This window comes from Phalacrocorax carbo, chromosome 5 (genome assembly GCF_963921805.1).
Source record: "Phalacrocorax carbo chromosome 5, bPhaCar2.1, whole genome shotgun sequence".
Taxonomy (NCBI): Eukaryota; Metazoa; Chordata; class Aves; order Suliformes; family Phalacrocoracidae; genus Phalacrocorax; species Phalacrocorax carbo.
This window is the reverse complement of record NC_087517.1, coordinates 60207203-60232737: the sequence shown is the minus strand read 5'-3', so window position 1 is coordinate 60232737 and position 25535 is coordinate 60207203. Positions and strand designations below refer to the sequence as shown.

Here is a 25535-nt window from a genome sequence, read left to right as displayed (position 1 = left end):
CTGTATTGACAGCTCCTCCATAGCATTAGGTTTTTAAATGAATCCGTGGTTCTTGCAGAATAATTAATTAGTTTTTGGAAATAGAACAAAGACTGACAGTGTCTGAGAGAAAGGAGTGGCCACCAGATTTAATTAATTGGTGTTTATTCAGGTAGCAGGTAACTGTTATTTACAGACTATATTAAAGACTTTGTCATCTCAGGATGTTTTTTGAAAACACATATGACTTCGTTATAAAGTCAAATTAGATGTTACTGATTACTGATGCAGTACTAAAATTATAGATGAGTCCGCTCTTCAAATTTTCAGATCCTAGAAATTTACGTGGAAATTTAGCTTATTATAGACAGTGAATTTTTGGCTCAGCTTGCTGTTGAGATGGCATTCAGACCTAACTCTGAAAGTCCCACAAAGATTTGGTGTTCACATGTTGGACTTGGATCGAGGCCACCCCTAGTTAAAATGAGCAAAGGCTAGGCGGTGGAGGCAGTGCACGTGATATGTGAATTGTCTTGTCCTAAGTTATGATCATCTCTACATCTTCCTTGTCTTTTATGATACTAATTTGAACAGTGTACAGTGAGTAACTCTGTAACAATTTATAGTTGGATGTCAATGCTGTACTAAGAAATAGCTTGGATTGAAAGCAGGCATTGTGTGAGCAAAGCCTGATGATACGTCACGTTTAATCTTTATGTAGCTGAACCATTTAGAATTAAATGTTTGACAAACCATTATTTTTATTAGATTGTTAAACTGGATTGCCCACTTTATATGATATTTAGAAAGGCAGGACACAAATGCTGTTTCCAGATTATTTATTCTTGTGCCAGGTCAATTGCGCATTTATTTTTGAATATTTATGATCATCTCAGTTTTGCCCTCATGTTGGTAATGGTTATGTTTATTTACTCTTACAGTTTTCCAAGTTCTGGACACAGACGCATGCTGAAGTCTTTTCAGCTTCCTTCTTGACTATACAGTAGGTTCATGAGATAGCTCATCTTCCAGAGAGCTCTGAAAACCAAGGCTCTATCTCTTCTCCCAGCATATGCTGAATGCAATTAGGCACCAGTTCAGAAAAGGCTTTGTAAACATTCTGAATCCATGCCACATTTGCTGGTCTCAGGAGCTGCCAAATGCTGTATTCAAGCCAGATGTCTAAATATATAAAATGAATGACTGAACAGTGTCTCCTTAGTGTACAGCATATGCCTATAGGATGAACAGGCCTGAGGGGTCTGACATCAGCTCCAGAACAGGATGTTCTGCCAACCCACATCCCTGGCCTCTAGGAGGGAGACCCGAACATACTGGCTCCTGGATGAGCTGTACGAGGAATGAGCACCCTTGCTCTCATTTTTTTGCTCTCTTGGTATGGGATACCAGGCCTCAGGAGTCTCTGCTAGCAGTATCGTAAGGCAAACTGTCACTTCTGAGTGAGTACACCTGCCTCTGGGACACTGAGGTACTTGTTTAGCAGGATCAAACAGTTTGAGTACATCTGGGTTTTCACCTGAGCAGCATCCACTCAACCATTATGAATGGGTTGCCTTGATCTTGTTAGAAAGTTTACATAATATAAGACACACAGAAAAAGAGCTTCTGTGTAATATAATCCAAGTACTTCACTGACTGTTAAGGCTGCCAAAGTGGTTTTCTCTTTTACTGAAAGCAGAAAGAGAAAATCAGAAATGAATGCAATACTTACGATTAACATTATGAACATTAGCTCAGCTGCAGTAGTGGGCAAAAATGAAACACACTTGGACAGGTACAGTAACCTACATTATAAATGTATTATAATTTATAAAAGCAGTTTGTGTTGAAATTTTTCATAGAATATTTTCGCTAGGCAGTCTTTGTCATTCCTTCTCAAAAGAAAGAAACCTGATCCTTTCTGAGCTATGTTTAAAGCAAAGCATAAGATGCATTTATATTCCTAGTCTTCCTAGAACATAAAGCCTAAGTGATCTTAAAAAGTTAATTGGCTTAGTTTCCCTTTCATGTAAGTCTGCCTAGTTCGAGATTCTGGATAGTGCGTGTATCCATTGAGATGGACTGTGCACAATATTAGAGAAATGCCTGCAAGACATTAAAACTTGAATCCAGTTGCTATTGTTTTGGATGCCCTGTAAATAAGTTTATTAATAATCTTGAGAATAGCTAAATTGATCCAGAAAGATTGTGATGAGAGGCTACTGGTAATGTAATAATTCTGTAGTAAGTTTAAGTAGTTTAAGTAGTAGTAAAAATTCATGGTAAGGCAAGGTAATAACTCTCTCCTCCCACAACTGTCTGCAAAAAACCTCTGTATAGTCAAATAAGTCTTGAGTAGTAACGATGTCAAGCATAGAAATAAAATAATTTCAATTTACTAAAGGACAACAGTGGTGTAGGGAGCTCTCACTGGCAGAATGTCTTTTTTCCTCCTAGGTGTGGCAGTGTGGAGGAAGTGTTGAGGTTCTGCCTTGTTCTAGGATCGCCCACATTGAAAGAGCACATAAACCATACACAGAAGATCTAACTGCTCATGTCCGGAGAAATGCATTAAGGGTGGCTGAAGTCTGGATGGATGAATTTAAGAGCCATGTTTATATGGCATGGAACATACCCCAGGAGGTGAGTCACAAAGACCGGTGTTTGCAAGCTTTGGCTTTAGATCCTTTTGGTTTGGTACCTATTCTGGATTTTGATTTTTCTGCTAGGATTTTGTTATTTGTATGCATGTATGTATATAATTATGTCTTATATTTAGGCATAAGATATGCTTAAACATAACACACATTTAAAAATACATATGTAGCTGTGTCTTACTCTAGAGCAATTTGTCTTCAGGTTTCTTAAAAATTAATTTATTGTCAAGTTCATCATCCTCACTTCAAGGAGATTTTAATCTAATAGCTGCAGAAATGTGGAAAAAAGAAGCATCAAATCTATATTACACATCTTATTTTGAATTTGAGTCACTTATTTACCATCACAGAGAGCTATAATTCTGCCAGATTTGTGAGGGGAGTTCTGCCAAGGGGCAAGGGTTGTTAACATCCATCCATTCAAGTGTGGGTGTATCACTCTTGAGCAATTTCATATCCAGAGTAAGGGTGGCTGGTGGATGTCGTGATATATTGCAGAACTAGCTGCAAGTCCCTTTTGGCCTGCTTGTCCTGACTTCTCCATAGATGAGCAATGGATTGTCCATTGTATTGAAAAGATAATGTATTGAAAAGATAGCTAGCCTGAGGGTTCAGTTTGACATTTTATTTTAGTTGTTCTTCATTTCTGTAGTCAATGGTATTTAATCTATGAACTGTTAAGAGCTATGGGGCTCTGAGAAAGGTGGCTGTACCTATTCTGGAAAATGTTCAGGATCCATGTAGAATAGGTTGTTTCCACCTAGAAGTTGGAAACCATGGCTGTAGTTGTATTTGAGGTTTAGGTTACAATGTGCAGTTCTCATAACTACAGCAAAAGTAAATATTATAGACTTAATAAATTAACTTGGGCAATTAATTTTTACTTTAAAAAAATCTCTGCAAAATCTGAGTGATTTTGCAACTGTTAGGGAAACTGGTTTTGCTGTGATTTCTCGTTTGAGAATAAAATGCTGTACATCTCCTCCTTTAGTTTAATACGGAAAAAAGGTTAGAAACCAAAAACCAGCTAGATATATGAATGCCGATGTTGATTCAGCTGCTTTCAATAGTTTCATTCATCTCTCATCGTTAAAACTAGATAATTTTGGCAAAGTGGGGAAGTCATTGTCCTATTTTCAGGTTGCAGAATCAGCCACATAATGTACCATAAAAGCACCAGGAAAAAAGTCCTGTATGATCTGGTATAGGGAAAGGACCTTTCTGGAAATTAGTCCCATGTTCACAGAATCCTATACCCTTTAAGTGTCTCTGTTTTGAGTAGTCACACAGCAGTGCATACAAGAATAGAGACATTACTGGAAGATAGGGTTACTTATTTTACAGCAAAACAGTTTCAAATGAATCTCATTTGTGATTAACCTGATAGATTTAAATTTCAGTTTCTAATTTTTATTGTTATTTTCCTGAAAATTGGTTGATCTTCATTCATGGACCCAGTTTCAATTTTTGGCTTGCAAACATAGCATTAACGCAAAACTTAGAAATTCCTTTTGCTAACCAGGATATATGGTATTATATACGTATTTACATAATATTTATCCAGATATGATGGTGGTGGTGCTTAATCTTGTGCAAAGTTGAGATTTGAATGCAATTTGGAAATCAAATTCATAAAGCCTACAAAGATAAGTGTTAAATATCCATTAAACAAGTAATAATTACACAGTCTTGACTGTGCTGGTAGATCAGAAAAAAATAAGCCTGTTATAATAAATTTTAAAACTCATTTATTAAACAAAGGAAACAAATAGATCTTATTAAACAAAGGAAAAATAAATGCAGTTGTGGATTTAACTGATTTTTTCAGGTCACAGTGTGTATCAAGGTGTTTGTACATTAGATCTTGTACTGCCAAAACTGATTTTGTTTATAGTTTTGAAGAGGAATGGCAAGTCTTCTTACCACTTCAATCGCCAGTCATTTTCTCACCACAAATGTACTAATCATTGCACTGAACTGTTTGAATAAATTGCAATGCAGATTATATTCTCTCTTCATCTTCACAAAGGCTACTGCTGTCAAACCGTAGTGCAGACTTAAAAGCTGGAAATGGCAAGCACTAAATCAGCTTTTAATAGCGGTAGCCTCTTCTGCAAAGTAATGAGATGCCTGTGTTGTAGGGAGAAATTTATTACTATGTGTATGTACAGAACCTGTAGCACAAAGACCCTTCATTTGGATTTCTCACTGCTGTAGCAGACCAAATAAACACACACATGCTCCCACATACTTATTTAAAATATACTGGGAAACAGCTTAGTTTTCACAGTTGTAACAGGGCTCTACAGCCTGAATCTACTCATTACCTAGTAATTGCTACAGGATATTCAGAGACAGTATGGCACCTTTGTGGCCATCAAAAGGTTTTCCTGTCAGATGGGGTCTGTGACTCAGAGCTGGGTACGTTCAAGTGTTGCTCACCCAGCTTCCATCTTTTGCCATTTGGAAAATAGGGAAGGACTTAGAAGGGTGTTGGGGCTCTGTTTTGTTCTGACAGCCTGATGTGCTCAAGTATCCCAGATCAGTTGTGTAATGTGAAGCTGTTCTAAGCATCTTTGTGCCCATTGTGTGAGGCCTGGTGCCAAGAATCAATGGAAGAGCTCCGAAGACCTGAGACTTCCTTTTCCTTTCCCATGCTAAACTTTGTGAGTACTGAACTGATGGCAGAACAGTAGGAAACAAGTATATGTTTAAGGAAGGCTTCTGGCCTTTTAAGAGAAAGAGGAAAATACAACACAAAATTAAACTCCCAAGCACTGTAATTGAATCAGTCAATATCAAGAAAACCTACATCATTAGTGGAAGTCCTCCTTTTGATACATCAAAAGGTTAGGAGCAGTGCAGCCTCAGGTTGGTATAGAAATATCAGTAGAAAGAGGGAGTATTCAGTGTAAAGAAGTAACCTAAAAAAGAACTTAAAGCTTGTGGGACACTGTAATACAGACTTCCAGTAGGAAGGGGGCAAAGAGATGATGGATGAGAAAGGCTAGAGATTAATTAGGTCAAATTTAGATATCAGATTGGGTGGCAATATTTCCGTTTCATCTTTCTTACCTCAAGATTAATTTAAAGGTGAAATACCAGAGAGGGAGAATTTTCAAATCAAGCCTAGCTTCAGCTTAGGCAAAAAGATGTCGAGACATCATTGTGAGACACATGCAGAGAGGACAGACAGATAGCATGTCCAAATACTGTTACACAAGTGGGTAACTACAGGAGTAATTCTCTATCTGGAACCTGATGAAATAGTGCATTGGTAATGGACTGTGTAGGTAATAGAAATGTATTCAGTTATAACAGTTGGGACTTTCATGAAATATGTTATTCCAAAATGTTAACCACAGGACCTCTTTTTTCCATGGAAGAATTCCCGGATCTCTGAGAAGCCCCATAGTCAGATTTTTCCAAAGGTTTTAGTCTTTGAGTGCTAATGGTAATACAAAGGAGTTAGACTCATTTGGCAGTGTGCTGTGACTGCCCTCTTGGTATCTCTGTGGGTGGCTCTGAAGTACTGAGGGGCTTCAAATGGGGATCTCGGATACCATGGTGACTTCTGCATTGTAACCACTTAGATAAATAGATTCAGAACAAAGGAAAGATTTTTCAAGTCCCAGAAGCAAGAGCTGTGCTCTTCATGTGTCCTCCCCTATGTTTTTGGTTTGTTTTTTTCGTTTTTTCCTCCCATCATATTCTCAGCTTTTGGGAACACACTGAGTTGTTACTGGTGCTAAAGCCAGTGTGTTACATGTGAGCTATTTTCCTTCTCCAGCTGCGCGGTAGGATGCGATTACTGAGGCCCCAGATGCTCTTTCTTACCTTATACAATAAAATGTGGGGAAAAAAACATTGGTGCCTGCAGGGTTGCATGAGAAAGGAGTTAGGATGCGCTACACCAATGTAATATCTGATCCCAGGAAGCCTTGTTAGTGCTGGAAGTTGAATGTCTGTGTGCTAGCCTCCTCCTCCTCCTTCACAGAAGTGGTAGGTACCCTGGCAAGCACAAGTGCAACCAGAGCAGTGCATAAGCAGGATTTGTCCGTGGGATCAGTTGGTTGTCTTACAGCACCCTACAGCATGTTCCTCTATCTAGTCACTTGCTAGAAAACTGAGGAAAAACTGATTGCTTAAGGAGTAGCTCCACGTAAAGTTTTATGAATGATGTAGGCTTTGAGGGGTGGGGAGTCATAATTTTTAAGGATTAACTTGAGTTATGCTTGTTTATGCCAGACCTCAGTTTCCTACTTTTTAGTATACTTCACTAATGTGGAAGTCAACTTCACTTTAGTCAGAAAAAGCTTCAATAGTAATACTTGTTCCAGACTAACATTAATTCAGTGCTTTGGGATGCAAGGAGTGTCGTCGCTTCAGCAGCTCAGAAACCTAGATACTTATAAAGATAGCTTTTTGATGTGCAACTAAGAAAATTCAATGCTTCCAATGTTATTTTGAAATCATATCTGGTGGCTGACAAAATCTTTGGGGCGTTTATGGCCCAGTAAATGCTGTTGTTTAAGTAGGTAGATTATAGGATTTCCTTATGAAAATTTATTTATCCTGCATTTTGTTCTGAGGCAGAAGTGGTAGAGCACAGTGTGGAGCAAAATGTCTCGTTTTACTTCCTGTCAAATAGCAGCCATGGATTTGCACTTAGATCCCTCTCTAAAAATGTCCGCTGCATGATTTTAAAGTAATAAATTATTGATTTTTATGTACAGGAACTTTACGAAACTCACACTTTATGATCTGCCCTTATGATAAGTAGAAATTGGGTTTAGCCAGAAATGTAAAGGAGAATAAAAAATAGGGGAGAGAATATTCTGCAATTGCATTTAAGAAAAATAGCAACTTCTCTTCTTACATTACAAAAGAAATCTAATAAGTGATATTTCAGAAAGGTGAGCAGAGCTTCTGCTCTTTGCAGTGAAGCAGTAAACCCTGACTTCAGAAATATTCAGAAAGTGTCATATACTAATGATTAGGCTGCAGTGGGGTGCCAGCAATAAGGTTGTTTCTAGGGCAACTTGCTACTTCCTGCCAATTACTTTTGCGTTTGGAAGGGCCAGAAAATTAGAGAACAACAGTGATACTCATTGGAAGCTAGATCTAAAACCCGCTAAAGTTGTCTACAGGAGTGGTCCCATTGACCAAAGTGGACTTTGAAAGAGACCCCGACACGGTGACCTGTAATCACATTTAATTGGGGCACTCACGGAGTGTGTGGGGGTAACAGACTCGCTTCGCAACCAGAAGCTGCTAATTGTCATAGGTCATAATCATCTTGGCAGTGAGGGAGACTCTGGATGATTAGTTTACATGGAAGTGTATCATTGATGTCTATTCTGCTTTTTTCTGTCCTTTGTTTTATTTGCAGGACTCCGGAATTGATATTGGTGATATTTCTGAGAGGAAGGCCCTGAGGAAAAAGCTCCAGTGCAAGACCTTTAGATGGTATCTTGTCAGTGTGTATCCAGAAATGAGAATGTATTCAGATACTGTCGCCTATGGGGTGGTAAGGATCTTGTTTACATTTCCCATTCTAAAAACGTGAGGGAGAAAGGTGTAATAGTGGAAGTAATTAATGAAGACAATGCCTGGCTGTAAGTAGAAGAATCAGATAAAATTGGAGTCACAAATTAAGTGATTCGTTAGACTAGTTAGTTGACAGAGACAGCTGCTGTGCTGTAGTTTATGTTGAGGTGTTCTGGAAGTTATTGCCCTCCCTGATTTTTTGTTTGTTTCATGGCTTGCATTCTACTCAGAGATACTCGAGGCATGATTTTTTAGACATCTTGGAGCTGTCAGTTGGAAGGTTTGTGGCAGCAGGTGAATTAAGAAAATAGGCTCAGTATTTCACCTGCAACCTTCTTAATATTGTAGCCAGATCTTAATTTAGAACCTCAAATGCCTGTATTTTGGGATCGTCATCATCTATTGTCTTGTTCCACATGACAGACAACAACAGAGAACACCCTTGTCTATGTTGAAATCACACTGGAGTTGTACTGTGCTAATTAAGGCAGAGACAATTCTTGCCCCTAGAAATATGGCAATCTAAACAGAGAGGGCAGGTGTGCATGACATAGAAGATGAGAATAGTAAGTTAATATGGGCCCATAGTAAGCTAGTAGAGCTAGGACATCCTTTTCACATACTCTATCAATGTCATATTCACAAAAGTTGATTCCTGTGAATTAAATTTGCCTTTTTGCGAGTCCCAATTAGTAAACACACGAGTAAGAGCAGATCATGCAAGTGAAAGATTTGGTTTGAGACCTTCCTTCTCAAAAAGAACTCAGAGTTGTGCAGCTTGCCAGTGTGGCTCTGAGAAGACCCTTGAGGGTACCATAAAGCAGCTGCTCTGTTTTTGGCAAATGTAGTGATTGTATGGCCCATAAAGTCCCATGACCCCTTTCTTGATCTATTAAAATTATCATGCTGGCTTTTCATACAATCAAAGAAGAATGAAAACACTTCCAACAAAGATTTAGGTCATTGTTAAATGCATGAGATAATGGTTACCTTCCAAAATAGTTCAGAAAAATGCCAAAATCAAACCTGTGTGCAAGGAAAGGAGCCTCTTCCATAGACTGTGTGGAATTGCCCTTAGCAATGCCATGACCTAATCAGGTACAGAGTTTCCTGAGGAGAAGAAAGCATAGCAGCTAATACGTGCATGGTTCTCCTTGTAAGTACCTCCGGTTAAAAAATCTTTGGTTGCAGGTAGAAGTGGTACAAAGTGGACAAAAAAGAGGAAGGCCAGTGGAATAGCTAAGGTACTTGTTGCGTAGTCTCGGGATTAACTCTGCAACCATGTAAGTCAAAACAAAAATCAGTGAACAGGCACCCTATGATTTTATATTCTGCTGAGACTTTTTCATCAGTCTTTGAAGGTTCCTTGCTGGCAATATACAAACCAAAAGGAATCAGAAGAGTTTGTCACAGAAATACTGAACCCACTGGTCAGCAGAACGTGCGTATTTAAGTACTGCATAATAACACACATGATGCAGTCTTCTGTCTGCAGTATAAGAATAGCCTCATCAGCTAAGAAAGATGCGAGGAGTAGGCCTTATTTCATTATTTGTAGTATCACAAAAGAAATAGTGGACAGCTGTGGCAATGTATCTGTGCAGGTAAAGGGGAAGTGTTTTATGAAATACAGAGCTTACTGTTCTATGAAATACTGTTGTATGAAACAAAAAGATAAAGTACCCCAATCTTTTTAATAAAATAATTGCTTGGATTTCTAATCTTCCTTCATATCTGCCTTCCTGTTCACTTGCATGTCTTATAATGGAGAAAAGTGTGATATTTCAAAGCCAGTCAGCTGCTTGCTGATTCTCTAAGTGCTTCTATTCATCAACTGTCTTCATTTTTTTGTAGAAAATAGAGATATTGCTACTATAGTGTTATCATTAATGTAAAAAAATGCTAAGTAATTACAAAAGTTATCTGAATGGGGTTAGGGTTAGGATATAGACATCTACAGTGCCACCGCGCATTTATTTCCTGAATCCTAAATTTCCTCCTGTTCTGTGAGAGTTAGGAAAACAGTTGTATCATTCATGTCTAGTTCCTGCCGTTGCATATAGTTAGGGTCGGTGGCAGAGTAAAGGTTTGGGAACCAATTTTCTGAATTCTGCAGTATCCTTAGAGTTAGGAGAAAGTTATATCAGTGGACTAAAAGCTGATGTATTTAGTGTAGGGACTGGCTTCCTGAGTTCAGCTTGACATTTGAGATAATTTTGCATAATTTTGCAAATTCCAAATCTCAGTCATCTAGTTTACCTCTGTATTCTCTAAGGCTCTAAGTTGGAAAGGGAGCAAATGCAGTATTGGCTAATTATTTCTGTTTTTCAGCATGGGGATTGGCAACCTGGTTATATTTTGGGTTGCAATTAAGATTAAGTCTTGGAAGTCTAAAGCTGTGTTACCCAAGTTAATTGCTGGTTGCCACGAAGCCAGTAGATTTTTGGAAAGGGATGGTTCCTAAGAGTCTGAGCCTCACATTATTGGTTAATGGGCCACGGGCTTTTTGGTTTTTCTGTTTTCTGTAGGGATCATTTCTCTACAGATATTCTAAGCTAATTGTAGCGTTGGGATTGAGACATTAATTCTGAAGAGCTCATTTTATTTGTTTGTTTTCAAGGTTCGTAAGAGGAGGACTTGTGTTAAAAGCAATATAGTGTTTTGTCTCTCAGTAGCACCTGATCAGTGGGCAGCTGCTGTTAGGGTTAAGATCATGTTTCTTTTTAGAGCTTGGGACTCTAAAGTCTCTGTTTCTGTTTTACTGCTGTGTCAGCCCTCTCAGCTAAGTCGCATGCTGATGTTGGTCAAGGCAGATTTTTTTGCTTCCTTTATTATGGGGATTGTTGTGGAAAAGGTTATAACATTAGGGCTAGGACAAGCATTGGCATCTGAGTTTGTGGAAGAGCTTTTGAAAAGCTGAAGGTAGTGATGGATTCAGGCATGAATTAATAATACTGATATTTATCATTGGTTTGGATAGAGTGGTGCCTCCATCTGTTACGATCAGAATTATGGTTGTGGTTATGTTTGTGGCTAGGAAATACAGCGGTTTGAGAGGAAATTTTATTTCATTCTTAAGGCTTGCAGCTAAGAATAAGGCCAGTATTGATACCTAATACATATTTTCTCTTTAATGTTGAAATTTGTCCTGTCTGTTATTGAATTTAGAGTTAGGTTTGGAGTTGGAAATCTTGTAGGGATGAGTTCATGGGTTTGATTTTATTCACCACCTGGCTTCAGTCTCTGGCTTGTCCACACCCCTTACATACTAGTTCACTTCTAGACTTCCTTTCTAAGCATCTCAATTTATTTTCCTCAAAGGAGGTCCCTGTATGCAGCTGACAGGACTGCTCGGTTAATCGCAGATGGTTGCAAAGCACATCACCTCTTCACTCCCTCCATCAGACAATTCTCTCATGTTCTCTGAACTGATGTTATACCACTGAAAACCTTTATACATGCCCCTGAGTATGCAATCCACATCTTTGGCTTCACACTCTAAAAAGACCTTCCAGCTATTTGTGCTCATTAATTTAGCACGTCGCTTTCAGAAAATTCTGTCTCAGCATTGCACAGGTAATATATAGGGCTTTGTGATGAACCGGGCCAAGTATTTTGCAATCTGTTCGTAGCTAGATTGCTGTGCGTGGGTTAGCCTGGAATAATGCAAAGAAGAGCTAGTGCATACCAATTGGCCTGTAGTCTCTGTCAGCAGAAAGGGGTTTTTTTGAATTATTTCCAGAAGTCAGAAGACTCTCCTGAGTGATTCTGAAAAGCTGCTTAATTACAGGGCTTTCTTCTATGTTTGAAATTCCATCCATACGGCTCAGGTAGCTACACTGTAAAAAAAATTGTCTCTGGTTTTTTAGTCTTCTTTATTTAGTCCAGGTGCTTTCTTTTCAATATCTGCATTGCAGAAAGTATTTTTAATTTTGCATATTTCCTTGCTCAACTACATATGGGTTTTTTTGCAAAGAAAAGAAAGTAATCACACCATCTTTTTCTCATGTAAGGCTTGCTTGATTTCTTTTTCTTTCTGTTTATTTTAGCTGCAGAATTCCCTGAAAAGTGATTTGTGCCTTGATCAAGGGCCGGACACAGAGAATATCCCAATCATGTATATCTGCCATGGAATGACACCACAGGTTAGTTTGTCTAATAATCTCCGATATTGCTGCTGCTTATAGTAGACTGTGTAGGAGGATCCATCTTGTATCTGTCATCATTTTCCTGCAACAATATCTCTTTAAGCTGTTTAGTAGCTCTTTTATAGAAAGCTAGAACATTATTTCTCCCATAAATTGTGAATCACTGGTATATTAGCACTTCGACAATGAAGTTTGTTTATTCATTTTGAAAAAAAATTAAAGAAATTTGAGAGTCAGCACTGACCCAGATTTGTTGATAAAAGCTTTCATTTCTCGTCTTTAACTGCGCCTGTCTTATGAATGACATTTAAAACATTTTACATACATACATATGTATACTTACAGTTAATTGATACATTATCTGAAGCAACATCTTTTTTACTTGATATATTTACTGTCTCGTTTTCACAAATCTGAAGGGTACAGCCACCCCCTTCATACCATACAGCTGTGTCAAATTCCAAACCCTGTTCTTATCAAAGCCCTCTTTCCTGTTACTCCTGATACTCTAGTATGTGCCAAAGACTCAAATTACCAAAACCTTTCCCTTTTCTTACACAACAGCTGGATTTATTAACTTGACAAACAAGAGGGTTAAGACGTTGTGTCTCCCCAAGTGGCTAAATATATGCACATAGGTGAAAGCGTTTCTAGACAAATCTTGACAGTAAAAATAACATTACATGGTCTAGAACATGCTTGTCAAAGACAGATATGCAAATTATCTAACTCTAAAAAGTAACGTAAGCAAAAATGACATAAAGGAAATGGATGCATTTGTGGCACTGATTGGAGAAACTGAAAAATCCCTCCAGTTTGAACAGGTTTTTTTCTCTGCCTGCCTTTTCTAATTGTTTTCTTAAAAGGACCCTATTATGCTCCACTTAAGTTATAGAATGTGGTTTTACCGACGGAATAGTCAGTTATGTGATTTGACTATACAGCAAATGAATCCTCCTAATATCTCAGAAATAAACACTGAGAAACAAAGGAAGTCTTGTCCTCTGTACCTGGGTCTCATAGCGAGCTAGAAACATGAGTTTGGTGAAATGCAGATATGATTCTGTACTTCCTTGCCAAGTTACACATGCTGTAACTGTGTTATGTGCTGGCTTGTTTCGCTGAGGGCCTTTAATATTGATCACTAGTGGCATCATGCTTGAGTAAATTATGAATGATGAAGACAAAAATATCTGAAAATCCCATCCATCAGACTGACTCACTGCATGGGTTGCGGTTCATTTGTCACATAATTATGTGGTAACCACTGTTTGCCTCTAGGAGGTTTTTAAGCTAGTCCTCAGTGTTCACTAAGGAACTGTGTAATTTACCCATGAGCCAGAGCCATTATTCTTCATCTTCTGGGAGACCACCATAACTCTCTTCTGGCATATCATCTGTGATAACAACACACTACTGGCATAGTTGTAAATTCCAATTAGAAATTTTAATTATAGTTAAGAGACAGACGACAACAACAACAAAAGTCACTTCAGTTAGCACAGTGCATTATTCACCAGATCAAGAACTGCCTTTGAATATCAGCTGAAGTTCTGTATAGCTGGAGTTCTGAGATAGCAGCAAATAAATGATGGAAGAAAAAGAGTCAAGGGAAACTTTTCTTGACAAGATCCTGCTCTTCTCGTAATGACGTGTGCTCCTTCCCATTACTATGCATTTGATTTTGTAACTGATGATGTTAAAAACAACCCCAAAAAGGCCCATAGATGAGCAAGATCCCAGTAATGAGTGCAGCCATTTACGTTTCCTTTAGCATATTGGAAATGTTTGAATAAATATTCTTTTTAATCTTAGTGAACTTGCCAGTAACCACAGAAGATATTGGTGAGATGCTAATTTTATTCTAGTAATGGTGAAATGCTATATAAAGGGGATTATTTTGCCCACCTGGCCGTCCTTATCAAAATAGGCTGGTCAAAAGATTAGTCCCCTGATTCAGAACTGCTGTATGACTGAGGGGTTTAGTGATGCCATTCTTAGCTGTGGTGCAAAGTTTCAGTGTTACAGCTATACCACTTATGGTTTTAGAGCTGCCGCTATGGAGGGCTTTGCACAATTGCATCTAGATGTGCATTAATATATCTGGCTGCCAGGAACCATTCCCTCGTACACAGTTTAAGTTGCTGTTCTTAGTTGCTGCTATAGCCTCTTTTTTTTTTTTTTCTACTAACCTCTTTCAGAGCTTTTGGTTTTTCATGTTTTTGCATGGGAAATGGCTTAGATGAGGTGTTTGACATCAAGTAATAGTTTCAGAATTGTACGCACGGCTACTGTTTCCTTTTAGCATGTTTTATACAAGAAAGGAATCATTGAAGTCAACAGAAAGGAAACTGCATACCTGACGTTAAGAATCCATGCTCCATTTTTTTCAGACAGTATCAATATCATGTATGCCTTCATAATTAAAAGCAGTAGAAAACAGCAAGGAAATATCCTCAAATATTGCAATGAAATGATCAGAAATAATTTTGCCTGCAGTGCTTCAGTTTCATTTTAAAAAGACATCAGAATTAGTGATGGTAAGATTCTGTGATTCAGATGCCACTCCATATGTCTACAGTAACTAATATGAGCATATTCATAGTTAATTCTTGCAAGTATCTTAGAAAGCTTTATAACTGTGTTTATTTTGTAGTACTGTTCTACAAATAGAGGAACTGATGCAAATCTTACATGTGGTTAAATAGTAGGATGGAATGGAAAACTGGAACATAATCTGTCTGTTTCCTTAGTCCTCTGATACTAATGAGAAAGATTTTCTCACAGCAGTGGATTTGGCTTGGCCTGAAAAGACAGAGGGCACTTGAAAAACTAGGATATGTGATTAGGTAGGTTTTGTACCCTCCTTCTCTCTTCAGAGGGTGCTTCCCAGGGTAGCTCTGTTTTGTCCTGGTCCCCAGGAGCTTGGACACTTCAGGAGTTATGATACCTACTGAGTAGAGCAACTTGCATATTCAACCAGTAAAAAAACCAAAACAGGTGGCAATCCTGCAATGTGTTCTCATGAATTTAAGGGAAGAATTGCTATGAATTTAATAAGAATTATTTCATTATAAAATGTTGGCCAGATAAATACAGATTCTGCTGAGAACTTGTAAGTGGAGGCATCTGAACAGTGTAACTTTTCCGAGTTGCCCATCGATTCTGCTGCTGGAGTGTATTGCTTCTGAAGCATCACATCCTTCCATTTCTGGCTTTAGTCACTGTCATTACTACTCCCATCTGTACAGCAACATACAGAATGTTGGTATAACTCCCCAGACTCGGCAGCAAGAGCATCTGCTGTTACTTCTCATAGCCACCATGAGTACCAGGCACCTATTAGAAGTGCATGAAGCAAGGCCAGAAGGTGATTTTAGTACCTTTGCTGTGCTGATGGTCAGCCTTTTGGAAGGGGCCTTTAGTGTATGTCTTAGCCTGTCATATCAAGCCTCTTCTGCTCTGCAGTGCTGCTGCTTCTTAGAACAGCTAAACAAAACTGACTTCTGCAACTATTAAAGGAGCTCACATAATAAATGCAACATGGTAAAAAAGTTAACAACAGTAGTTAAAATAGGTTCCTGCTACACTGTTCAGTAGTGGTAGAACTTGTGTCGCTTTAGTTGCATGAGAACAGCTCAGAGGCAAAGCACAACAGCCCACAGGCCAAGGAGACTGCACTGGAGACAGCTGCAGGGTGTGAGGAAGCAGCCCCCCTTCAGTGTGATGATAGAGGGAAACAGGAAATTTGGGAAATTAGGTGAACTGGCAGTAAGGGAGAAAGTGAGAGGAGATAAATGTAAAGGAAAGAAGGGAAGACAGAATAATAGTAGTGGCAAAATAGTACAAAACGAAGTTCGTGTGAGGTTCTGCATTTTTTGTTGTGGGTTTGTTGGGTTTTTTTAAAAAGTGGTTCATGCAGAAAAGGGTAAAGGTACTTTTTTAATTCTTGAACTTATTGAAGCAATGCTACAATTCAGTCATACGTTTAGGCCTTAAAAGGTCCATTTCCAGCAGTGCCCTATTTTCAGTGTAAAAGATGGTTGCTTGTAGTTGCAGTAAGTATGTGCCCCAAGCATGCCTGCGTTCTCTTCCTAATTCTGGGAACCGCCTGAGCCTGGATTTTTGGTGGTGTTTAAGACTGCTGTATTCTTGAAGGCAGACTGATGACAGCGTGTTACTTGCTTTAAAACTACTCCTGAGTGATAATTTGGAAGATTCTTTGTTCAGAATGAAACACCACATTATTAGAGACTTTATAACTATTGTATAATAAACAAGTACCATCAATCAATGAAGTGATATTTTAAGTACAGATTTACCTTGAGAAGTGCTTTTGATTGGGGGGATAATGGACGGTTCTGTGTTCCCTTGTTCAATAGCTTCTGGCTCATATATTTCTCAATTTATAAACAGCTGAACTACAGAGCTCATCCAGGGATATGAAAGTCAATACAAGTCGGTTAGATTTTGAGGAATTCAAGTTGAGAACCAGGGTCAGAAGACTAGATGGGGAGAATTACTAGAAAAGAAATGCAGGTGAAAAGGGACACCCACTCATATCTTTTCATATTCTTGCCAGAGATTGCAGAACTGACACTCAGAAACCGATGACTACAGCCTTAGCTGATAAGAATTATTGCATCTCCACTGAACGCAATGAAAAAAGTCATGCAAACAAGTAGAGCTATGCCGGTTTACGCTGTATGAGACTCTGACCTGAAAGCTTTATGTTGTATTCCAAGCACAGGGTGTGAAGTACTGAAAACAGCAGTTACAAGAACTCCCATGGACTTTTAAATGTTCTTTGTGTGATTCATAAGTGCCCCGTTTTAAATGTTATTCATGTATTTTTTCATAACAACTACTTTTTCTTCAATGTAATTTCTTAGCATGGTGCTTGTTCTTACACAGATACTTGTTAGTCTGTAATCAAGAGTATATGTGAGTAAAAATTGTTATTGTTGAAGTCGTTTATATTCCAGTAAAAAGGTACAGGGTTGATCACAGACACTGTATAGTTATTAGCCCAATATCTAAAACCTAGGAGAGGGAACAATTCATAGATGTTCAGCAAATAATTATCAAAATAATTAGAATAGCTTTGCAAATAATTAAAAAAAAAAAAAAAAGAAATGCATCAGTTTATTTTAAGTAAATAATTCAGACATCTCTAGAGCAAAGTTACTTTGAACTTCAGGCTACTGAGACTACAAATGCAAACATTTCAAAATTGAGTTTTAATAGAGCCTTAATTTTAATAAGTCTGTTCCAGTATTAAAAATATTCTCTAGATTCCTCTGCCTAATGAAATTCACATTGTATTGGACAATTGTCAATGCTAGGAAAGCTGGGAGAAGAACCACATGCTTTGTCAGAAGGAGCGTTAAGGGAGTTTGGAAACAGAAACAGTAGCCCCCTTAGGAGTGGGTTTCTGTGCATGTGAAGTATGCTGACCAAGAAGCATTACATACTGGTTTATAAGGAGAAATTACTAGATAGCATGTGATTATATCCTTTACTACAGGGCAGGCTTTCCTTGACACCTTTCCATTTGCTTTAAAAAAAAAGAAAATCATGCAAATACTGAATACTGCCACTGCTTTTCCTTGACAGTCTTGATTCTGCTGCCAACAGAGCACCACAATATTGCTGTCCTGAAAAGTTTTCAAGAAAGGAGTTTCTGAAGTTTAACAACAGCATAGAGCTGTGATTACTCAGATCCTGAGCCTTATGGATCCTGAGCCTTATGGATGAATATGTATTCTTCTTCTCCTACAGCTGAAAATTGAACTTACAGTGAAATTGTAATTATTCTAGGCCAAAAATACAGCATTCTGAGAAACTACTATGAAATACATACATTTAAGAAAACAAGGGGCCTTTTGTTATTTAGAAGTAGGACCCCGATCTTAAGAGCGTGTGTGTAAAACACATAAGCATTGCAGACCAAGGCTCTGCAAGAAAATAGTTAAACAGAAAGCCCCACATCTAGCAGCTGCTATACTAGTGGTTATCAGGGAATAAGGAAGAAGAGAAGAAAACCTGCTGATATGGATCAATGACTGACCCTTCAACCTCGAAAAATCACTGCCCCAAAGATGACATGTCTACAATAAACATTTTCAGGGGGTCTCTTCTAAGCAATAAAAAGAAGCACAGCAGCTGTTTTAACAGCTGTCAGTCACATGTAAACTCAGGGATGATGTTCATGTTTGCCTTCAAGGTAAATGTTAGACACATTCAATGTCTGTGTATAAGACAGCCTTATCTGACATCTGCTCTGTGTAGTACCATTTCTTTCTAAGGACCTGCCTAGGCATTGGTCTGAAGTTAGCAATTACCTGGTTTATGATAATTAATTTATTTATGCAGACATGCACAGAGTGCTATACAGAAGATGAACTGTACAAAAAGGTCAGTTACATCTTGGTCCAGATACTTCGCAGTGAAAAGTCACACTGTGCAGTAAAGAGAGTAGTCATTCCTGTCTTTATATAGCCAAAGTGAATACACCGTTATTCGTACAAAGTGAAGCAGCTGCATCAAGAGTGGCAGCTTAGCTGGTTGGCCTGATTCTTACAGGAGAGCAGACATCAATGAGTCCCTGGCTTTGGCGAGCAGTTGGGACTGCACTGGGTGCTGCGGTAAGCCCTGTGCAGTTTGCAGCGTGGCTGCCTGAGATTCTGTCGGTGCAGCCTTTCCCTTGCAGTCTCTCTCTGCAGACACCGCAGATCAAGTGTCCCTGCAGAGGGGTCTCTGCGTCTCTTCACATTCTGCCAGAGGCTGCGTCTGACAGAGTTAGGCTCATTGTTTTCCTTTGCCTTTTCCACTGTGTCTTGTGGAATCAACCAAGCACTGGGCCTAACACTAACTTTCTGTACATATAACATGCTTTCTGGAAACAAGGGTGTTTCTGCAGTAAATGCTTCTGGACTAGATTAGCTTTTTCTTTTTTTTCTTTTTTTTTTTTTAATCTAGGTTGCTCTGTTCAGTAAAGGTTCAAGTAATAGAAGATAAAGTTACAGAGTTAGCAAAACTGCCTAGCAAGGATGGTTATAAGCATTAATGGATTCTAATTTTTATTTTAAACATATTCTCTAAAGGGCCTGCTTGCTATGGCAATTAATGTCTCATGTAAGACATTCCTGCTGAGTAGTTTATTGAGGCTATTTATATTTCTGTTAATTTCTTCCTGTGCATAAATCCTGATTTTGATCCTAGTAAAGTTAATAGAAACTGTGACCTTGCTTGCAATAGAAGCAAAATCTGGTCTTAGTTTTTTGCAATTCCTTTCAAAGTAGAGGGTTTTTCTGATGTATGCCCAACAAGCTAAATCCAGCAAACACTTTTTCAAAGCTGCAGCCACTTTAGAATATGACAGGTGCATCAGGATGCTACAGAGATGTTTCAAAGGTTTCCAAACCAACCAGTCCTTCCTCGGCCTAGCACAGGCAGTACAACACTTTCTTCTTGGGGATGTGTTGTGGATGAAGCCTAATATATCATTTCATGTTGCATATTATTTTCTTTTTTAAATCTTTTTCCTTAAGTTTGGTTCTGGCCAAATTCTCATTATTTACTTCAGTGTGAAGTTTCAGAGAGAGTATCTGCTAATCTGATTTCTACTTTTGGAGCAAATTTTGTACTGACCCATTTGCCATGAGTAAATTATTTCTGTACTTGCAGTTTGATTGAAGATGCATTCTATTGATATAGATAACATGACCATTACCCAGTCTTCTGTATTGCTTATCTCATTCAAATTCAATATCTGGTAGGAGAGATTCTTTTAAACTGGAGAGAGTTGTTCATTCACAGAAGAAGATCTGTGATTTGAATTATTAGCTTGTAAAGTACAAGTATGGATCTGATCACTAGGTACATTGTCTTAGCATAGGCTGGTGACTGATTTGCAGACTGTATTTTGCCGTGACCATAGGTCTTTATGATAGTAGGACCAGAAGCTAACCTGTCTCTTCATTTTATGAAAGTATCAGTCATAATGAACATCATTCCCTGTTCAAGGGGTAAAAGACACTTGAATTCAAAAGAATGAGCACAAGAGGTCCTTCTTCAGGTTTCAGTCCTAGGATAGGTCTTTTGTGTGTTCCACTTCACTGATAAAAAACAAAAGCAAAGGAAAAAAGCTGTACAACTGCCTTATTCTGGATCAGAGGAAATATCTTCTACATCCCTCAATTTGGAAATAATGGAATGGATATTGCTGCTTATTTATTTTTGTGTTTGAAACTATGTAGTGTAAAAACATTGTGTATGCCTGTGAGAATCGAGAGAACGGATTGCTTGGAATTGAAACTCCAAGCATAGTGAAATGAAATAGTTGAAAAGCAATCTTTTTTTTCCTAAGAGTAACATTGATTTTCTCATTTGGGAGTGTATAGCGTTTATGTACTCTTGGAGAAATGGGTTTGTTTCAAATAAATTTTTTCTTTGTTTTGATAGGATGGCCTAGAATTAAAAGACTTACAAATGTCTTAGGTGCTTTTGAAATCTATATTCTTGCCTAGTGTACAGGATCACTGCTGAAGGTGAGCGTGAATAATGAAAAAGGAAAATACTAATATAAGCTGAAGCCGGTGATCTGGCTAAAGCAGTAATCTTGTCATTCAGGTTCCAGGACCTGAGATGAAGTTAAAAAGCAAGAATTCAAAAAGTAATTAAATTCTTTTGAGTGCTAGGAATATTTAGGACCAGAAGGAAGAACATTAAGAACTTGAATTACTTGAAAACTCTAGAGCCAAGAAGGCTCTAAGAAAACAAAGGTCTTTTCTATTTAATATTGGCTAATCGATAACCACTTTGCTGACTGAGAAATTACTTCTTGCTTTATGCAGGTAGATGCAGCAGAAGAGTCAAAGGTAACTTGGCCAGTGCCACAGATGACATGTGCTTGAAAAAGCAAATGGAACCCCTAACCACAAAATATTACAGGCACAAAAGAAGCTGTCTGTAATATGCCGTATCTGTTCAGTCATCCATTCTTCTAAAAGGGAAATGCTCATCTCAGAGAATGGATAAGAGTTCTCTTAAAATGGCTGTACTGTTTATTACAGTAGAGGTACTGGTGCAATTTTACATACAGTACAAGATGTGCTGAAAAGATACAGAAGCATAAGTTGACCTTAATGGGAGGAAAGATTGCAAATGCTGATCAGAAGTAATGTCAGAAGGATACTCAGAAAGTGCTATCAAAGATGTTCAGTTAGAAAGCTTTTGCCTAGTACAGCAGGATTTCCAGAGAGATAATAGAAAACTTCAACTGGCAAAAATTCTGATGTAATTTAACTGGACTTGATAAACTTAGCTTTCATCACATTACTGCAGAAAAGAATAACGCATCATGTCAGCAAAAAATAGTAGTAAACTTGTGGAGTACACTCAGAAATATGCTGGGGACCACAAAGAATGCTCATGCACAGAAACAATAGGATTAATAAATCAACACCTCTGTTCTCCTCTGTTGTACCACACAGCTCACAGATCTGGGGCTTTTTCAGTTTGGGTCTGGTTGGGTATTTTTAAGAAAAACTGGCTAGTTGATATTGCTGTACATCACAGAAGCTTCTTCCCAGATTTTTTTTAATAATTTATGAAGTATTTCCACTTCATGTTTTGTGTGTCATGTTATCATTACCTTGCAAGTCTTCTGCATTGCTTTAATTTTTGGACTTGCCTCTCACCCCTTCAGTTATCCTCTTCATCTTGAAATCTGTTGCCTCTCTGTATGACTAAATCCTATTTTAGCATCATTATCATCTTTGTTGGTTATCGTGTCCACTGTTGATATGCCCATTATTGATAGAGGAGGAGAGGGATGTATATCTGCTGCCTCTGTATTTGACTGGAAACTATTTATTCACCTTTTTCTAAAATAGGCTGATACAAGGAAAAGAGCGTAAGTAGAATATCAAAGGAGTTGATTTTCAGGCTACTTAGGGTTAACGTCCTTTTTTGATGTCTTTGCATTTTGTAAGATTCAGATCATGGTTACTGAGTTTCTGATGGTCACTGTAAGAACTTTCCTCCCTAGTTCACATTTTTAAGGCAATTTGCCCAGAATATCTGTAGTAAAAAAAAAAAAAAACAAATCCTGCATTGAAAATGTGATTGAAACACTGTTGTGAGCAAGTGCAGTGCCTAAGAATTTAAAATTATCAGAGTATTTCAAGCTCTCATGTAGTGTTTTAATTTAGAAGAGATTAGAGTTGTTAGCCTGCATATTATACAATAGTTCACAACTGTTCCCATCTGGGAAATAAAAATGCATATACATTTTCAGGCAACTTTTTTTTTCTTGTATAAGAGTATATAATTTTTTGTATGCATATGTTTGGCCAAAAGAAATTCAACGAGTTAAAACGTCAAAATATTTGAAAACATGAAGGTGAAATATTGCTGAGCTTCTAGATTATAAACCTAGCACTGGATTTTGGATTCAGATTCTGTGCTTTTAGTGTTGGACAGTAAGCCAGTTAAAGGTGACCCTGCCTTTCATATTTGGTTCAGTTCAGGGCTATAGGCTTACAGTAGTCTATTACATACACCCAGTGAGCTGATGCCAAAGGGCTTTGGAGCTAACACCCCCAAAATATACTGGCTGTTGTGTTTTTTGAAGCAGCTGCTGACTTTTGCAGTGGTTGGCTAATACATTGATCTAGGAGCCTGAAGTTGTCCCACTTGGAGATCTCACTCAAGTACTTTGCAAATGAGCACTACTAGTATGGGGTGATGAGTGGTGTTCCTCAGCATGGGCACTAGACCCGCTGAAATTCATAAAGGACTGCTGCAGAGGGACCAAGTATCTTGAGAAAGGAATATGGTTTGTAGTTCAGCATCAGAGAAGTGGCATTCACTGGCTTGAGGCTATCAGCCATGTTGCTACCGAGGCTATAGACACCTCATGATCTCTTCAACAGTGAAGTGCAGGCTTTGGGACAGCAAACCTGTGCTCTGCTGCATGGTGCTTGCACCCAGCGGAGCCCTGCAGAACACCCCACCGCTGGGAGCTCGTTAGCAGGCCATAGGTAGGGTAGGCTCTGCCTTCCCCAGCTTTACTCCGCCTGCAGGTATGCATCTGATGTCTGGACAGAACGACTGCTCTTAGGTCTTGTTTGTACTGGAGGATTATTGTCAACAGCATAGCAGTTTTGAACTCCTAGAAGCCATACCTCCTGTCCACACGTGAAAGCGGTAGCTGTCTTGGGCCTTGGGCATGAAGTGGCTGTGAAAAGTGTGCTGCATTTATGCAGTTACATCTTGATCAGTTCAGTGGTACTTCACAAGTGTCCGTGTATTTTTTTTTCTCCTAACAAAAATGTATTAAGTGGCTATCCTGAGGCCACATACTCACAGTACCCTGATATTCCATATGCTACTTTGGAAGCTGAAATACTTTTTAAAAGTGAAATAAACTTCCCATTTTCTATTAACAAGCTTTCTCTGCCAGGTAGAATAGGTGTAAAAAATTCCATTGTTCAGTTGAAGGACAGAGCTTTCCTTTGCTGAGCTGAAAATGCTTTTAATTAATGCTTTTGGAGAAATAAAACAGCTGTGTTTGGTACCTGCAGTGTCTCATAATCAAATACTATTTGAGCACTTCACATTTTCTAAGTGCATTAATTTGAAATAGATCAGAGTTGTATATTATGTAGCAATTACTAGAGTTATTCATATTTTAAAGATGTCTCTTGTCATTGCAAATTGGCATTTCAATCAGCAGTTTTTAAAACCAATTGTCGCTTACAATATAAATTCAGCATAAAACCAACATAGTTATTGGAGCACATGTATAGCACTTGGAGATTGATGTTGTAGTAATTGTTGGATGATTGTCAATTTAAACATTCTTTTGATTCATGTTATACTATCTTGTTTGTTACTTCATCAGAGTTAAAGTTCTGAAGGTCAGATTTTTGTTTCTCAAATTCTTGACAGTATCTGAATAACTGTTAGAGAAGGTAGTTAATACTGTAGATGGAAGATTCACTTCATAATTTCTTTAGTTTTATTGGTAATTTTATTATGTCATTCCATTAATTGAAGTCATCTACTGGCTCATTTAGAATTCATGGACCAAATTCAGTCCCCATGAAAGCATATTTAACTCCCTCTGTAATTACACGAGCCATACTACTTTCAAAGCATTGATTCAAATTCTGATAAGCAGTTCAGTTTCAGCTTAGTTCCCCTCAGATACGGTTCACCATTTGCGGAGTAGGGTTTTTTGCAGAAACGTTTATGGAATGATTGTATGTACAGCATGTTTCTGTGAACAAGGGATTTTTTTTCTCCTGTTCATTAACCGGCATTTGTCCAATCAGGAAGCAGAGAGAATATCAGAAATTATTTGTTCATATAAAATCTTGCTTGAATATTTATAAGTAACTGAAAAACAATCTGCATTGATTTGTAAGCCAAGAAAAGAGCTATGTTTGTCAGAGAATTTATCTGAAATCAGCAGAGTAGCTCTTAGCAAGAGTTGAGTTCAGTCTAAACCTGGCCTTATTTACAGAGTAGAAGTATTTTCCCCGAAAGAAGATATGGGGTACTGGAGACTTTACTTTGGCATTGTTCAAGAACCAGTGGTTATAAATTAAAGCCGGTGGGATGCAAATTAGGAATAAGGTGCATATTCATATCATAGCAGATGACAAGCCATCATAAGAAGCAGTGACAGTAACTGCTGAAGTCATCAAAGCTGATAAGATTCAGGAAACTATAATTTAATGTGATACAAGTTATTGGACTTAGAGGTAAGCAGGTGGAAGTATATAGCCAGTGGCATATGGAAGATCAAAGTAAAAATCCTAATGGTCCTCTTTGGCTCTTAAATCTATTAACATATCAACTAAGTGGCAATAACAGCTAGTGCTACTTGGAATTTTGATTCAGTTTAGAATGTACAGAAATAACACTGATTGTTACAGCAGAAGAACAATGGTATGCCTTTAAAGAAATTGCGGGGGATAGGGGGTAACGTAGTTTTGTAAGGTAGAGAACCGTATGGTTTAAAAATAGCTGCTAAATTTCTTGAATCATTGAATCTTTTTTTCTTTTCTCTTCTCTTAAAGTGCGATTAAACAAATTCTATAGGGATAGCTCTGCTATGCCAAGCCTATCGCTCAGCTGGCTGTCCATAAAGGCTTAGAGCAATCAAGTGAAAAAGCTGATGAATGCA

At 38.1% G+C, this 25535-nt stretch overlaps 1 protein-coding gene across 5 annotated transcripts in view; it reads left to right on the top strand.

Moving 5' to 3' along the window:
• GALNT18 (polypeptide N-acetylgalactosaminyltransferase 18) overlaps positions 1-25535 on the top strand; it is a 339486-nt gene that overhangs the window by 277618 nt on the left and 36333 nt on the right. For all 5 annotated transcript variants that reach the window (XM_064452730.1, XM_064452727.1, XM_064452726.1 and 2 more), the window contains 3 exons: positions 2437-2622; positions 8029-8166; positions 12236-12331. In XM_064452730.1, the coding sequence (XP_064308800.1) occupies positions 2437-2622; positions 8029-8166; positions 12236-12331 (420 nt within the window). The remainder of the gene's footprint in view (positions 1-2436; positions 2623-8028; positions 8167-12235; positions 12332-25535) is intronic.